The sequence below is a fragment of the Bufo bufo genome, chromosome 2 (assembly GCF_905171765.1).
Source record: "Bufo bufo chromosome 2, aBufBuf1.1, whole genome shotgun sequence".
Classification (NCBI taxonomy): domain Eukaryota; kingdom Metazoa; phylum Chordata; class Amphibia; order Anura; family Bufonidae; genus Bufo; species Bufo bufo.
In genome coordinates this window covers 499,763,583-499,781,400 of record NC_053390.1, presented here as the reverse complement: position 1 = coordinate 499,781,400, position 17,818 = coordinate 499,763,583, and the positions used below count along the sequence as shown (strand labels likewise).

At 44.4% G+C, this 17,818-nt stretch overlaps 1 protein-coding gene across 3 annotated transcripts in view; it reads right to left on the bottom strand.

The window, feature by feature from the left end:
• Nucleotides 1–17,818, bottom strand: part of LOC120989600 (cell wall protein SED1-like) — a 353,322-nt gene that overhangs the window by 242,248 nt on the left and 93,256 nt on the right. For all 3 annotated transcript variants that reach the window (XM_040417805.1, XM_040417806.1, XM_040417807.1), the window contains exon 2: nucleotides 12,252–12,335. In XM_040417805.1, coding sequence (XP_040273739.1) covers nucleotides 12,252–12,335 — 84 coding nt within the window. The remainder of the gene's footprint in view (nucleotides 1–12,251; nucleotides 12,336–17,818) is intronic.

Below are 17,818 nucleotides of genomic sequence, written 5' to 3'. Positions count from 1 at the left end.
CCGACTGCCCTTCGGGTACATAAATGCGGGCCATGAATTTGCTGTGTTCATGCATAAGGCAATGCCTGATGCCACTGAACGAGGTACCTTATCCTATGTGGATGACATCCTAATCAAAAGCACGACTTTTGAGAAACACATTGTAGAACTGAGGTATGTACTAACCCAACTGAGAAAAGCAGGTGTGAAACTTTATTTTCAGAAGGCTCAATGGTGTCGTGCCAAGGTTAATTTCCTAGGTCACGAAATCACTGCTGATGGAATCAACCCACAGAAGAAGAAGGTGGAAGCAGTGATCAACACCTTACTAAAGAAAGGAGTAAAATGGGAATGGAGTGAGCGTCATGAGCAAGCTGTGAATGAACTCAAGGCCAAACTTATCCAGGCTTCATGCTTTGCCTATCCAGAAGGGAGAAAACCTTTCTTCGTGGAAACAGGTTTCACTGAAAAGAGCATGAGTGCAGTCCTTTTCCAAAAACAGGAAAACCGGAACAGAATCATTGCCTATGCCAGCAAGTCCTTGTCACCAGTAGAGGTAAAATTCAATAGCTGTGAGAAAGCCTTACTGTCAACTGTGTGGGCTTTACAATATTTCAGGAGTTTTATCCAAGGTGAAAGAATCATTGTGGAGACTGCACAACAACCGCTGCAATACATGCAGAGTGATCGGATAAGGGATGGAAACCTGTCAAATAGCAGGATAATCGCCAGGACGATGTCCTTAATGGGATGGCCGTTGGAGATCAGGTATAAACAAAATAATAAGAACCCAGTTGCTCAAGGATTAGCTGAACTCCATGATTGTACCAATGCGGAACATAAAGGTGAGTCACAGGAGAATGATTTCCTGGAGGAACAATCATCATCCCCATATAAATCTTACGAAGAGAAGTACTGCAAATCATTACCATGTGTATATGTAGACGGCTGTTCCTTCCATACCGATGTAGGATCCGAACGCACACTAGTTGCAGGATTTGGAATCGTGTGGAATAATATGTTCCCAGAGAGATCCGTTGGATACAAAATTGGTTCCAAAAGCAGCCAGGTTGCAGAGCTTACTGCTGTGTACAAAGCCGTACAAATGGCTATCGAATATGATGTTAACCACTTCCCATCTGGGCCCTTTGCCCCCTTCCTGACCAGGCCAAATTTTGCAAAACGGACATATCTCACTTTATGTGGTAATAACTTTGGAACGCCTTTATTTATCCAAGTCATTCAGAGATTGTTTTCTCGTGACACATTGTACTTCATGATAGTCATAAATTTGAGTCAAAATATTTCAGCTTTATTTATGAAAAAATCCCAAATTTACCCAAAAATGTAACAAAAATCGCAATTTTCTAAATTTCAATTTCTCTGCTTTTAAAACAGAAAGTGATACCTCATAAAATATTTATTATTTAACATTCCCCATATGTCTACTTTATGTTGGCATCATTTTGGAAATGTCATTTTATTTTTTTAGGACGTTAGAAGGCTTAGAAGTTTAGAAGCAATTCTTCAAATTTTTAAGAAAATTGCCAAAACCCACTTTATAAGGACCAGTTCAGGTCTGAAGTCACTTTGTGGGGCCTACATAGTGGATACCCCCATAAATGACCCCATTGTAGAAACTACACCCCTCAAGGTATTCAAAACCGATTTTACAAACTTTGTTAACCCTTTAGGCGTTCCACAAGAATTAAAGGAAAATGGAGATCAAATTTTTAAATTTCACTTTTTTGGCAGATTTTCCATTTTAATCAATTTTTTTCTCTAACACATCGATGGTTAACAGCCAAACAAAACTCAATATTTATTACCCAGATTCTGCGGTTTACAGAAACACCCCACATGTGGTCGTAAACTGCTGTATGGGCACACGGCAGGGCGCAGAAGGAAAGGAACTCCACATGGTTTTTAGATGCCATGTCCCATTTGAAGCCCCCTGATGCACCCTTACAGTAGAAACTCCCAAGAAGTGACCCCATTTTGGAAACTAGGGGATAAGGTGCCAGTTTTATTAGTACTATTTTTGGGTACATATGATTTTTTGATCATTCAATATAACACTTTATGGGGCAAGGTGACCAAAAAATTGGTTGTTTTAGCACAGTTTCTATTTATTTATTTTTACAGCGTTCACCTTAGGGGTTCAGTCAAGTGACATTTTTATAGAGCAGATTGTTACGGACGTAGCGATACCTAATATGTATACTTTTTCTCATTTATTAAAGTTTTACACAATAATAGCATTTTTGAAACCAAAAAATTATGTTTTAATGTGTCCATGTTCTGAGAGCTATAGTTTTTTTATTTTTTGAGAGATTTTCTTATGTAGGGGCTCATTTTTTGCGGGATGAGGTGACGGTTTTATTGGTACCATTTTGTGGGACATACGCGTTTTTGATCACTTGGTGTTGCACCTTTTGTGATGCAAGGTGACAAAAATTGCTTGTTTTGACACAGTTTTTTTTTTTTTTTTTTACGGTGTTCACCCGAGGGGTTAGGTCATGTGATATTTTTATAGAGCTGGTTTTTACGGACGCGGCAATACTAAATATGTCTATTTTACTTTATTTTTTCTATTTTAATTTTTTTTTTTTTATTCCTAACTTGGGAACTTTTTTTTTTTTTACATGTGAAACTTTATTTTATTTTATTTTTTCAACCCTTTATTTTTTTTATTTTTTTTTACACTTTTCGTCCCCCATAAGGTCATACAAGACCTCTGGGGGACATTTACTTCACTTTTTCTTTTTTTTTTCACAGTTGATTTCTCCTGTAACTGGGGCTGACATAGTAGCCCCAGTTACAGGACAAATGCACCCCTAGAGAGGCTGTACAGCAGCAATCCTGCGCTGTACAGCCTCACAGCAGGGCTGATCGAGGTCTCTGAGAGACCTCACACAGCCCCTGCACTCTCCGGTCACGGCGGTCACATGACCGCCGGGCCGGAACAGGAAGCGCACAGCGCTTCCTGCTCTGCAGACACAGCGCTCGGTGAGCGCTGTGTCTGCAGTGATCGTGAAGGCAGGGACACCTGGGCACTGTCCCTGCCTTGTCTTAGGGTTGCCCTGCTGTCACTGACAGCGGGCAACCCGATCAGCAGCTGCACGATTAGCGTGCAGCTGCTATTTCTGACAGGACGTTTTAAAACGTGCTGTCAGAAATAGACGTCCACCCATAGGACGTTTATATCCTATGGGCGGACGTGAGGCGGTTAAGGAGTTTGTAATCATCACAGATTCTGATTATATTCGTAACAGCTTTGTGGAGTACTTTCCCGGATGGAAAAGATCCGACATGATGAGAAACAACAACAAGCCAGTCAAGCATGGTAAGATGTTTTGTAAAATCGACGAGATGGTTATTACCCACAGTCTTACAATTTACTGAAAAAAGGTAAAGGGTCATTCAAACTATCCAGGTATGGATAAGGAAGGGAATGACCTAGCGGATTCCCTCGCCAAGTAAGCAGCCATTGATGGAGAAGTCTTTGACGTTGATGACATCATGGGAACTATCCAAGTGGACGCAATGACAAGAAGTCAGACCCAAAAGGGAACTGAAGCTAATGTGTTGCAATGGAGCCAAGATTCCCCTAGTGAGGATCTCATTGCGAGCCAAAAGGGGGATCCAGTTATTGGTATCTTTTATAAACACATTGAAGATCCACAGAATTGTCCCGTAAATACGGAAGACTATGATGGAAAAGAGGAGTTACGGATTTTGATGAAGGGTAAGTCCCAATTCTCATTACAGGATGGATTGATGATAAGGACCTCAAATAACGGTTTCACCCAATGGGTAGTACCCGCAGCGTATCGAGGTTCGATGTTACAACACGCCCATGATGCCCCAACAGCTGGACATCGAGGTGAGAAACTAACATACGAGTTGTTACGGGACTACGCTTACTGGCCACATATGTTACAAGACGTGCGAACATATTGTCAAGGATGTCTAATATGCCCTCAATTCCAGCCACAAGAGGAAGCTACACATAGCTTATCGGCCAGCCTCTAGTGGTGGAGTGGAGCGCTACAACCAATCCATTGTGAACATTCTAAAAAAGTTTTTCAATGAATCCGGTAAAGATTGGGATGTCAAGTTGCCTTTGGTTCTTATGGCCATCAGGGCCACCCCAATCGCAGCAACCAAACTTTCTCCCTTCGAGATGATCACAGGAAGGAAGATGGTGTTACCCCAACATTTATTATACAGGACAACAGATCATAATTTGATAAATGCCACAACATCACATCAATATGTGGAAAACAGCACCTTCAGCATGCTTTTGCGTTTTCCCAGAAGAATATAGAGAAAGCTGCAGTGAGTGCTAAAACATACTACGATCTGAAAACTACTCAGAAGGTGTATCAAATTTCCGATCAGGTATATCTCTATAACTTCACTCGGGATCAAGTGAAGGAGAGAAAATTCTTACCTTCATGGAAAGGACCTTATGTCATTATTGAAAAGTTGTCACCAGTGGTATACAAGATAAAAATCCCTAAGGGGGATGAATTTGTGGAAAAATGGGTGCACATTAATTAATTACGTGTTTGTCATCCTAGCTCACGACTTCGAGAGATAGAAGAAGTCTGAGGAGGAGAGGTGAAGAGATTTTACAGTTCCAGCTAAAGACAGAAATTAGGATTGGTATTGTATGAACAAACGTGTATACTAACCCATCCTCACGTATGTTTCCTTTATAACTAAACATCTCTTAACTGACCTCTAAAACAAGGAACTTACCCTGTTCAAGAAAATAACCTATACCAATCAAAAATATATGATAGCACAGGGCTCGACAAATCCCAGGCGCCAGGTCGCCATGGCGACCAGGAATTTAGTCCTGGCGCTTGGGTATTTGTCATCCCGTTTTCAAAGGTGCCCGGGCGATGGGTGCGGAGCTGCCGTTCTGTCCGGAGGCAGCACCGTGTGAGTCAGCTCCGTCACAGCACACAATAGCAGAGACGCTGGCAGCAGGGAGGGGAGGGGCTCGAGAGGAGTGTAATCTGATCCTAGAGTGGAAGCTGCTTCTGCCAGCCCCTCCCCTCCCCGCCCACCAACCAATCAGAGCTGAGGCAAGGCAAGCACTAGCAGCTCTGAGTCACTGACACAAGTACAGGGAGTCTAAGTAAGAAAGAATCGAATGAGTCACAGGTTAAAAGAATCTAAAGATCCTACAGTTAGTGACTCATTCGATTCTTTGAGTTAAAAGAACAGTCAGTCAGACTGTAGAACAGGTTACACTGAGGCTGTCGGCTGATGCTTTGCAGCAGTGATAAGGTTAAGGGACCGGAGCAGAGATAAGAGAAGTGACAGATGACACAGTTTAGATTACAGTTTGAATTAACCCTTTAGGATCAAATTGGCTTCTCAAGGAGATCTATATGTTAAAGACATCCCTTCTTCTGTCTCATTCAGTAGCTATAGAACTAAGGGTACTTTCACACTTGCGGCAGGATGGATCTGGCAGGCTATTCACCCTGTCGGATCCGTCCTTCCGCTGTTTCGCCGGACCACCGCTCCGTCCCCATTGACTATAATGGGGGCAGAGCTCTGGCGCAGCACGGCAGTGCATGGTAAAAGTACTGCATGTCCAACTTTTTAGTCCGGCGGCCTCTCACCGCGAACTGCCATGCTGCGCCGGAGCTCCACCCCCGTCCCCATTATAGTCAATAGGGTCCGGGGACGGAGCGGCGGTATATGTAACATGGTATACAGCATTATTGGGGGGGCTCTATGGAGAAGTGGGGGGGGGGGGGCACTATGGGGGCACCTACTAGGGGCTTTATGACGCGGCTCCGCCTGGCTCCTAACTTTTTTAGCTGGCTCCTAGATTCCAAGGAAATTTGTCAAGCCCTGTGATAGCATTAACCTCCTTTTCTTGCAGGATAAAAATGAAAGATGTATATACTCATATTTGTCATACAATATTTTAGGCGCAAGATGCCGACTAAGATGATTGCCATCATCTATGTCATCCTGATCTTGGGGAAGGAGTTCCACACCGAGCCGATTGTTGTGCCAGGTCCTTCGTCCGGAATCATGCTGTAGGATACCGCGGGGTTCATTCTGACGAACAAGAGGATTTTGTCCCAGAAGATTTACATCAGCCTGGATCCATGCGTCTTCATCGAAAAACAATTCAACGTGTCCGAGATCCTGTCACCGGAGATCCAATCCTGGTACCAAATGCACATCGGATATTCCCTGTTTTGCAGGATCTATGGAATGGTTGAGTTTGTTGACCATACAAACAGTGCGTATTTTATTGATGGCATTTTGAATACACAGAGATACACTCAGGGGTGGGATTCAAATTTTTAACAACAGGTTCCCTACTCAGCGGTGGATACGCAGCGCGTCACGAGTCACGACACATATTTACATACACCATATATATGCAACACAGTCACGACATATTTACATACACCATATATATGCTACACACAAATACACTATATATACACTACACACATACCACTCAACTTTTAAAAAGCCTTAGGAGCTAAACTCTGGAATTGAAGCGCTCATCTCCTGCTGCCGCTGTAATTTTAACAACCGAATCTGGAGCACTCTCCCCACAGATTCATGGCCCCTCCATGTTCTCACATTGCTTCTCCCCACATGGCCCCCTCCATGTTCTCACATTGCTCCTCCCCACATGGCCCCCTCCATGTTCTCACATTGCTTCTCCCCACATGGCCCCCTCCATGTTCTCACATTGCTTCTCCCCACATGGCCCCCTCCATGTTCTCACATTGCTTCTCCCCACATGGCCCCCTCCATGTTCTCACATTGCTTCTCCCCACATGGCCCCCTCCATATTCTCACATTGCTTCTCCCCACATGGCCCCCTCCATGTTCTCACATTGCTTCTCCCCACATGGCCCCCTCCATGTTCTCACATTGCTTCTCCCCACATGGCCCCCTCCATGTTCTCACATTGTTTCTCCCCACATGGCCCCCTCCATGTTCTCACATTGCTTCTCCCCACATGGCCCCCTCCATGTTCACACATTGCTTCTCCCCACATGGCCCCCTCCATGTTCTCACATTGCTTCTCCCCACAGATTCATGGCCCCCTCCATGTTCTCACATTGCTTCTCCCCACATGGCCCCCTCCATGTTCTCACATTGCTTCTCCCCACATGGCCCCCTCCATATTCTCACATTGCTTCTCCCCACATGGCCCCCTCCATGTTCTCACATTGCTTCTCCCCACAGATTCATGGCCCCCTCCATGTTCTCACATTGCTTCTCCCCACATGGCCCCCTCCATGTTCTCACATTGTTTCTCCCCACATGGCCCCCTCCATGTTCTCACATTGCTTCTCCCCACATGGCCCCCTCCATGTTCTCACATTGCTTCTCCCCACATGGCCCCCTCCATGTTCTCACATTGCTTCTCCTCACAGATTCATGGCCCCCTCCATGTTCTCACATTGCTTCTCCCCACATGGCCCCCTCCATGTTCTCACATTGCTTCTCCCCACATGGCCCCCTCCATATTCTCACATTGCTTCTCCCCACATGGCCCCCTCCATGTTCTCACATTGCTTCTCCCCACAGATTCATGGCCCCCTCCATGTTCTCACATTGCTTCTCCCCACATGGCCCCCTCCATGTTCTCACATTGTTTCTCCCCACATGGCCCCCTCCATGTTCTCACATTGCTTCTCCCCACATGGCCCCCCTCCATATTCTCACATAGCTTCTCCTCACAGATTCATGGCTCCCTCCATGTTCTCAAACTTCTCATATAGCTTCTCCCAACAGATTCATGGCCCCCTCCATTTTTGTTATGTTGTCACATTTCAATTTCAGCCCCTGGTCCTTAATGCCAACTTGTCAGTGTCACACAAATCACACTCAACCAACCAGGCTGTCCTGAGTCCTGACCTGTCCAGACTCCTTTCTGTTAGGCTAGGGGCCGGCTCTTCAATCTTTCATGGCTGTGTGTGGGGTGTGGACTGTCAGCAACTAGGGCACTCTGCAGACAGTGAGAGGACTCCTCTCTCCTTCTCTGTTCTGGGCTGGCAGCTTCGCGGCGCTGCTCACTCTCAAGACACTCCCCTTTGTTGCCATGACTGCGAGGCTGGGGGCGGGGGGAGGGCGGCAGCACTGTGGAAGACTGGCTGACACACAGCCACGCTCACGCTGACTGACTGTAAGTAACGGCCGCAGCTGCTGCAGGACCGGGTCGGTATCCCTGCTTCTCACCGGTCCTGCGAACCGCCTGTAATTTTAACAAACGGTTCGGCAGAACCGGAGAGAACCGGCTGGATCCCATGCCTGGATACCGTGACGAGATCCTGAGGCCCATTGTTGTGCCATTCATCCACGACCATCACCTCATGTTGCAGCATGATAATGCATGGCCCTATATTGCAAGGATCTGTACACAATTTCTGGAAGATCAAAACATCCCAGTTCTTGCATGGTCAGCATTCTCACTGGACATGTCACCCATTGAGCATGTTTGGGATGCTCTAGATCAGCGTATACGATGTAAACTATGTATGATTTGTGGTCGGATAGGCTATCAGAAAGGTGAACCTAACCTATCTAACCCCTATCTACAACAAGCAGTAGAATTATGCCATGACTGCCGTGGTAGGGCAGCCTAAAGGGGGCCACCCTAATGTGAAGTTACTGTAAGAAGGTGTGGGTTGGTGGGTGAAATCAGCTGAATCATCGTCAGCCTGGGCCCACAGGTGCCTATAAATAGCCTAGTAATCAGCCAGCCTGGGCCCACAGGTGCATATAATCAGCCAGCCTGGGCCCACAGGTGCGTATAATCAGCTTAGTAATCAGCCAGCCTGGGCCCACAGGTGCGTGTAATTAGCCTTGTAATCAGCCTCCCCTCCCACAAATGCAGCAATATATTTGCTTAATACTTGTGGTCTGATAGGCTATCAGAAAGGTGAACCTAACCTATCTAACCCCTATCTACAACAAGCAGTAGAATTATGCCATGACTGCCGTGGTAGGGCAGCCTAAAGGGGCCAAAAAGAGCAGACCTTGTTTAGAGTAAATATATACATACCGTTACGACACCCGATTTTGAACAGAAAAGACCCTTCACGATGGAGGTGCAGAATATACCGTATATATCACAGTGACTTCCATCTACCTTACCTCTTTGTCATGTGTACCGCCACATCGTTCTTGGAGATGGTTAATGCTGATGCAATTGAAAGAGTGGCCGGTAACCAGAAACGATTTACTCCTATGTTTACTAACATATGACCATATTACGAGAAGGTCTGAATCCTGAGAGCTGCAGACTGAAACAAACAATGGTGAATCTGTTGGAAGGGCCTAGATGAATTCCAACCATCCGCCAAGGGCCCTGATCGGGCACCAACTGTTCCTGGTGGCAAAATACTTTACCTCTACTTATTCCCCAGGCCACACTTCCTATTAAGGGCCCAAAAGTCAGAACATGGTGTCTGATTTAACGTGATTCGTGACAAATTAATTTGGAACAAAGCAAAGTTTTTGGAGAAATTTCTCATCTCTATCCAAGAAGAAACACTGTTCCCTGTTTTATCCTAAATTCAGCAACACCCAATATGTGGTCATAAACTGCTGCATGGGTACACCAATGTTCTCAGAAGGGAAGTAGCCCCATATGGCTTTTGAAGGGTAGATTTTGCTGCAATAGTTTTTGGGTGGCATGTCAAATTTGAAGAGAACCTGAGGTATACCTACAGTGGAAACTCCCAAAAAGTGACCCTATTTTAGAAACTACACTGCTCAAGGAATTTATTGAGGGGGTTTAGTGACTGTTTGGACCTCACTGGCCTTTCATAGAATTTTGAAACATTTGGTTGTGAAAATGAAAAATGAAGTTTTTTCCAATACAATGTCTCTTTAACCCCTGAATTTTCATTTTTAGAAGGAGTAACAGTAGAAAAAGCACCCCAAAGTTTGTTACGTCATTTTTAGTACAATGGAACCTCATATTTGAGGCCCAATTTGGTGATTTACACTGCTTGTGCTGACAACTGTAGAGGCTTTGGGGTGAAATAAATGGAACCCCTGATAATTGACCCCATTTTAGAAACGCTGTACCTCAAGGTATTATAGAATGAAGTCAGCATTTTCCTGCTACAGGTATTTTGCAGAAAGTAATGCACAGTGAACGATGCTAAAATTGCAATTTTTCAACAGACATGACATTTCAATGTCCAATATGCTGTGCCCAGCTGATACCATCTGAGACACACACGACACTACTTAAATTGATAGGCAGCTTCAATTGGGTATGGAAATGCTATAAATATGAACAAAAGCTGCTGTATGAGCACACGGAAGGGAAGAAGCGCCATTTAGCTTTTGGAGCCCAGATTTTACTGAAATGGTTTTCAGTCACTACACCACACTTGCAGAGCTGCTGCAGTACCTGTACAGTGGAAACCTCCTATAATTGACCCCATTTTGGATATTACTGCCCAGCCAGGTAAATGCAGTACAAAAAAAATTAAATAAAAACAGTGCCAGAACAACCATTTTTTGCCACTTAGCTCAATATTATGCTTGTTGTGATGCTATCAAAAAGTCATATTTACTCCAAAATGATACCAATAGAAATGTCATCTCATCCTGCAAAAAACATGCCCTCACACAAGACCATTGCCAGAAAATTTTAAAAGATATGGCTCTCAGAAAATGGTGACATAAAAACATGATTTCTTTTTTAATGAAGCAGTAAAACATAGAAAAAATAAAATAAAATAATATATCTGTAATTATACTGACCAGCAGAATAAAGTTAACATTTCATTTTCCTTCACAGTACACACTGTAAAATCTAAATCCAAAAAGCAATGCATTTTTTATCCTGCTTCCCAAAATGTGAAATAAAATGCAATCAAAAAGGTATATGTACTGCAAAATAGTACCAATGACAATGGCAACTCATCCCACAAAAAAGACCTCACATAGCTTTGTTAAGAGAAAAATAAATGTATGGTTCTCAGAAAAAGGCTGTTCTTGTATCCCAGATGCTGTTCAATAGCAACATGGTGCCCGTAAACCAATCCATCAAAATCTGCGCTGCAAAAGCCAAAAGGTGGTCTTTCCCTTTTGAATCCTGCAGCATACTCAAACAGCAGTTTACATCCACATTTATTGCATTTTCTTATCCAGTAGAACCTGCCTAACAATTTAAGGGGAATGGTGTGTCTCAGATGGAACATGCTGGTCACAACATACAGTATTGTACTGCAGTGAACCTGTCAGTTGAACCTGTCAGAGCTGGGCCTCATAGGCATCCCTAAAAGGGAAACCTGGAAGCCTTTGTAAGGCTTCCAGCTACTATGCTGCAGTACCCCAGACCTGGGGGTATCTGCAATTGTTATATTTTGATATGTCATGTCTGTACACTAGCATGACAACGTATGGTTGGCAAGGACAGGGTTAACCACCCTGTTCCTTCCCCCCTTGGTAAGGTAGGCCGGTCCTACTTCCTGCCAGGAGTGAAAGTTCTAGCTAGGATAATATAGAGAAAGGAAGCAATTGTTTCTACTCCTAGGGTCCTGGGGACAGCACAAGATTCTACTCTTCTGTGAGACCAATACTCCAGAAACACAGTAAGAATACAGAACTGCAGATACCTCAAAAGCTTCAGTGTTTACAGACAGCAGAGTGACTAACAAAACATTAGCTATCCAGACCCTGCTGTAGGTGAGGGATTGTGGTTCAGACACTCATCACCTAGTTTACAACCAAGCCAGACCAACTCAAAGCCTGCATTACACAGTAGACACCTATAGTGCCAGTGCCAAGTTGAAGGGAGAGTCATCAGCAAGATGGCATATCAGAGGTGCTATTAACTGCCACTTTACCAGCCATCATATTTCATTATCTGGAGATAGAAATTGCACTTTGTACAAACTATTGCACATGGAGCTTGATTCCCGCAATGGACTTGCTCTTGTCCAACAGCCCTAACACTGCAGGTACAGATAGCAGGTACAGAGTATTTGAATAGAGGAGACACATGGAGTTGATTTTCAATGTTACATGCCTTTCCAACAGCAGCAATTTTATGGACAGGATCATAGTATGGACAGGACAAAAACTTACCAAACAAGGGGCTTACTGTATGAAATATAGAAAATGGTGAAGAATATCAACAAAGGCTATAGTAATAAGTTTTATATAATCATTAGTGATGAGTGAAGTGTGAGCTTGGCCTTACAAACACTAACTAGAACTTGTCAACTCTTTTAATGACTTACCTGTAGAAGCTTCAGTATTAGATGCGGTTTTTAGAGTGGATTGTGATGTCGATTTTGTTGTTGTTCCAGAAAGTACTGCTGCCCCTAAAAATAGGAATATGTTTGCATTAGGATGCATAGAATAAAAGGGGTTGTGCCACTAATATAAATGTATCCATTCCAACAGATATCTCTGTTATATCAATTTCCCCAAATACCACCATTTATTAAAACTGTAGGTAACATCCTGCATTGGAGCTTTGTAGAGTAGGATTCACTTGGTTCATTGGTAAGAACAAGGAGCATTGTTAGTGTCTAGTGATGGACGAACATCTGCCGGGACGGTTCGCGAATGTGATCAAATGTTCGCGAACCGCAAGTTCGCAGTGGGTCCCATTTATTTTAATGGCAGGCGAACCTGAAAAACCTTCAGCTCATATTTGCAGCCAAGAAATAATTACTAGAAGTCCACAAATAGTCCCACAACATGGACAGTGACATACCTAATGTATTATTCGAATTTGCGATCTCCATTTATTATTTTTTTCAATGTGAAATATCGGCAATATAATTTTCGCGTACGCGCAAATGCACTATACAGTACCCAAATGCACTATAAAGAAAGTATATTGGTATATAACACCCCGCTTCAATCAGTTTTTTTGGGGGGCGACTGGTATATCACACCAGTAGAAATGTATTTGTTCCAATAACGCTTGTCCCTCTATATACCTGCAGTATTGCAGCAGAACCGCACACAACTGCCGCACAATGCAAATGCACTATAATATACTTTCTAACATAGAATATATATTATAAATTGTACAAGGAAGGCAATCCATTAGAATATACATAAAGATAAAACGTAACCTTTAATAATTTTACTATGAGGGTCCATTCACATGTCCGTAAGTGTTTTGCGGATCCGCAAAACACGGACACCGGCAATGTGCATTCCGCAATTTGTGGACCGCACATCGCTGGCACTATAATAGAAAATGCCTAATCTTGTCTGCAATTGCGGACAAGAATAGGACATGTTCTATTATTTTGCGGAAACAGAAGCACAGATGCGGAAGTGCGGATCCGCAAATGCGGATGCGGATCCGCAAATGCGGATGCGGACAGCACATTCCGGCCCCATTGAACATGAATGGGTCTGCACCCGTTCCGTAAAATTGCGGAACGGATGCGGACCCATTTTGCAGACATGTGAATGGAAAAGATATCCCTCAAAATGAAAATAAATTTAATTATTAAAGTTAAAGGGGTTCTGCACTTTGTTTTAACTGATGATCTATCCTCTGGATAGATCATCAGCATCTCATCGGCGGGGGTCCGACACCCAGGACCCCCACCGATCATCTGTTTGAGAAGGCAGCGGCGCGGCCTTCTCACTGTTTACCGCTGGCCCAGTGACATCACGAATAGTATCAACTAGCGTGGGCGGGGCTAAGCTCCATTCAAGTGAACAGAGCTTAGCCCCGCCCACGCTAGTTGATACTAGTTGTGATGTCACTGGGCCAGCGGTAAACAGCGAGAAGGCCGCGGCGCTCCTGAAGCACCGCTGCCTTCTCAAACAGCTGATCAGTGGGGGACCCTGGTGTCGGACCCCCGCCGATCAGATGCTGATGTTAAAACAAAGTGCAGAACCCCTTTAAGCAAAAAGCATAGATGTGGTAGGCAATAACAAGTGCTCGTCGGCACTAAATCAGGTGCTCGGCGGCACCAAATCAGAAACCATATGTCCTACCACAATCCAGGGGGTTCCAGTGCACATCCATGAATCCCAGAGGGAAAGCAAAAACCATCTATCCCTGGGCTAGATGATGATGTGGTATTGAAGGACAGAGTGGGCAAAGAACTGTCCCTGATATTGCCCTATAGGGGGTGCTATTCTAGCCCGATAGCCTAACCACAGACCATCCGCCCTGATAAGAGCAACACCGCCCATCCGGAACCTTACCCTATATAAAAATGGCCCTAGTAAGCCCCTAGCCCCTAGGCCCCTGACTCCAGGTGATCACTATATAGATCTATGTTTTTTTGACTCATTATAAAAGTACAGTCAGATCCATAAATATTGGGACATCAACAGAATTCTAACATTTTTGGCTCTATACACCACCACAATGGATTTGAAATGAAACAAACAAGATGTGCTTTAACTGCAGACTGTCAGCTTTAATTTGAGGGTACATCCAAATCAGGTGAACAGTGTAGGAATTACAACAGTTTGCATATGTGCCTCCCACTTGTTAAGGAACCAAAAGTAATGGGACAATTGGCTTCTCAGCTGTTCCATGGAAAGGTGTGTGTTATTCCCTCATTATCCCCATTACAATGAGCAGATAAAAGGTCCAGAGTTCATTTCAAGTGTGCTATTTGCATTTGGAATCTGTTGCTGTCAACTCTCAAGATGAGATCCAAAGAGCTGTCACGATCAGTGAAGCAAGCCATCATTAGGCTGAAAAAACAAAACAAATCCATCAGAGAGATAACAAAAACATTAGGCGTGGCCAAAACAACTGTTTGGAACATTCTTAAAAAGAAGGAACGCACCGGTGAGCTCAGGAACACCAAAAGACCCGGAAGACCACGGAAAACAACTGTGGTGGATGACCGAAGAATTCTTTCGCTGGTGAAGAAAACACCCTTCATAACAGTTGGCCAGATCAAGAACACTCTCCAGGAGGTAGGTGTTTGTGTGTCAAAGTCAACAATCAAGAGAGAACTTCACCAGAGTGAATACAGAGGGTTCACCACAAGATGTAAACCATTGGTGAGCCTCAAAAACAGGAAGGACAGATTAGGGTTTGCCAATCGACATCTAAAAAAGCCTTCACAGTTCTGGAACAACATCCTATGGACAGATGAGACCAAGATCAACTTGTACCAGAGTGATGGGAAGAGAAGAGTATGGAGAAGGAAAGGAACTGCTCATGATCCTAAGCATACCACCTCATCAGTGAAGCATGGTGGTGGTAGTGTCATGGCGTGGGCCTGGTTCTCTTGTATTTATTGATGATGTGACTGCTGACAAAAGCAGCAGGATAAATTCTGAAGTGTTTCGGGCAATATTATCTGCTCATATTCAGCCAAATGCTTCAGAACTCATTGGACAGCGCTTCACAGTGCAGATGGACAATGACCCAAAGCATACTGCAAAAGCAACCAAAAGTTTTTTAAGGGAAAGAAGTGGAATGTTATGCAATGGCCAAGTCAATCACCTGACTTGAATCCGATTGAGCATGCATTTCACTTGCTGAAGACAAAACTGAAGGGAAAATGCCCCAAGAACAAGCAGGAACTGAAGACAGTTGCAGCATAGGCCTGGCAGAGCATCACCAGGGATGAAACCCAGAATCTGGTGATGTCTATGCGTTCCAGGCTTTATGCTGTAATTGACTGCAAAGGATTTGCAACCAAGTATTAAAAAGTGAAAGTTTGATTTATGATTATTATTATGTCCCATTACTTTTGGTCCCTTAACAAGTGGGAGGCACATATGCAAACTGTTGTAATTCCTATACCGTTCACCTGATTTGGATGTAAATACCCTCAAATTAAAACTGACAGTCTGCAGTTAAAGCACATCTTGTTTGTTTCATTTTCAAATCCATTGTGGTGGTGTATAGAGCCAAAAATGCTAGAATTGTGTAAATTTCCCAATATATATGGACCTGACTGTATATTATAAGTATATCGCACCCCTCTGTGTATCACACATATAGATAGCACACCTATACTAGTCCTTAAAATGACTTTTGTGGCCCTATTAGCTAGCGTTTGGTGTCCCTAACAGCCTGTCCCAGCTCCACACAGCAACTTCTCCCTACACTGGCAAAATACTGAATGTAAAATGGAGGTATGTCCATGAGCTGAAATGTCTCAATTGGCTGTCCTGTACCACCTGATGGATGTGTTATGGGTCAAAGTTCTTCATAATGTAAATAATTATGGCGGGCGCAAATTTCTCCATATGTTCGCATGTTCGGCGAATCGCGAACATGCAAAGTTCGCCGCGAAACGACCGCCGGGCGAACCGCAAGGCCATCTCTATTAGTGTCACATGTCCTGCTGAGGTCAGGACACATCTCACTGCCATAAGGCATGATGGGACAGCAGATACATGACAAACTAGGAAGTAGGATTCATGCAGATGAAACTGCAAATGTGGTCAATTAAAAAAAAATAATAATCCAAGGAGGAATCGGAGCTAGAGTAACTGATAAAAATACACTTTAGAGTGAAAAATTGTTTATGGCAAAAAAAATTTCATCGCCATATTCTGACCCCTGTGGGGATTCGCTCTGGTAGACAGGACAAGCGGACGTTGTATAGAGGCAAAGACCAGTTTGTAACTCAAAAACTTCAGTGTTTTATTCACTCTTAGGCCTCATGCACACGACCGTTTTTCGGGTCCGCATCCGAGCCTCAGTTTTTGCGGCTCGGGTGCGGACCCATTCACTTCAATGGGGCCTCAAAAGATGCGGACAGCACTCTGTGTGCTGTCCGCATCCGTTGCATCGTTCCGTGGCCCCGCAAAAAAAATTTAGCATGTCCTATTCTTGTCCGTTTTGCGGAAAAGAATAGGCATGTCTACAATGGGCCGCCCGTTCCGCAAATTGCGGAAGGCACACGGGCGGCTTCCGTTTTTTGCGGATCCGCGGTTTGCGGACAGCAAAAAACGTCACGGTCGTGTGCATGTAGCCTTATGGCAACAAAACAGTATGACAGTCCATTTGCAGTTTTGGTGTTCGTTCACACCTAGACAGTTCATACAGCAAAACAGTCACCTGTTATCCTAGGTGTTAGTTCACACCCGACCGGCATTGCTCAGGACAGAGCAGACCTCCCAATCTCAGGCCTCCAGCCTAGCACACGGCTCAGATCCCAATCCAGCAATTGCCAGAGCTCCTCTGTCAGAGACAGAGGTAATTACCACCAGCTGACACTGCTGGCTGGGTTTTTTATATAGGCAGTCAAGACCCGGCCTGGAACGTGGGGAGTAGACATTCACCCAGCACTTTGACAACTCCCAGTAAGAGCCGTCCCGGATCAGCTATTACAGCTATACTAAATAGCAAGGTGTCAAACAGCAACTGCTGCTGACACATGAAAACTGGCTCTTAATCAACGACAGTCCCTTGCTCCTTCCTACATACTTCCCCCCTTTGTTCAACCCTGAGGGGGTGAACACTTGCCAGACAGTGTACCCAGGACAGGGCATCCGCGTTTCCCTGCAAGCGGCCTAGCCTGTGTTCCACTGAGAACTTGAAGTTCTGTAATGACAAGAACCATCTGGTGACCCGAGCATTCCTCACTTTGGCCTGGCTCATCCACTTGAGAGGGGAGTGGTCGGTCACCAGACGGAACTTTCTCCCCAACAGATAATAGCGAAGAAACTCGAGTGCCCACTTGATGGCCAGGCACTCTCTCTCCACTATACTGTACCTGGTCTCGGCTGGGGTGAGTTTGTGGCTCAGAAAAACAACGGGATGTTCCTCCCCATTGATTTCCTGAGAGAGTAGAGCTCCGAAGCCTACTTCAGAGGCATCGGTCTGTACCACAAACTCCCTCTTGAA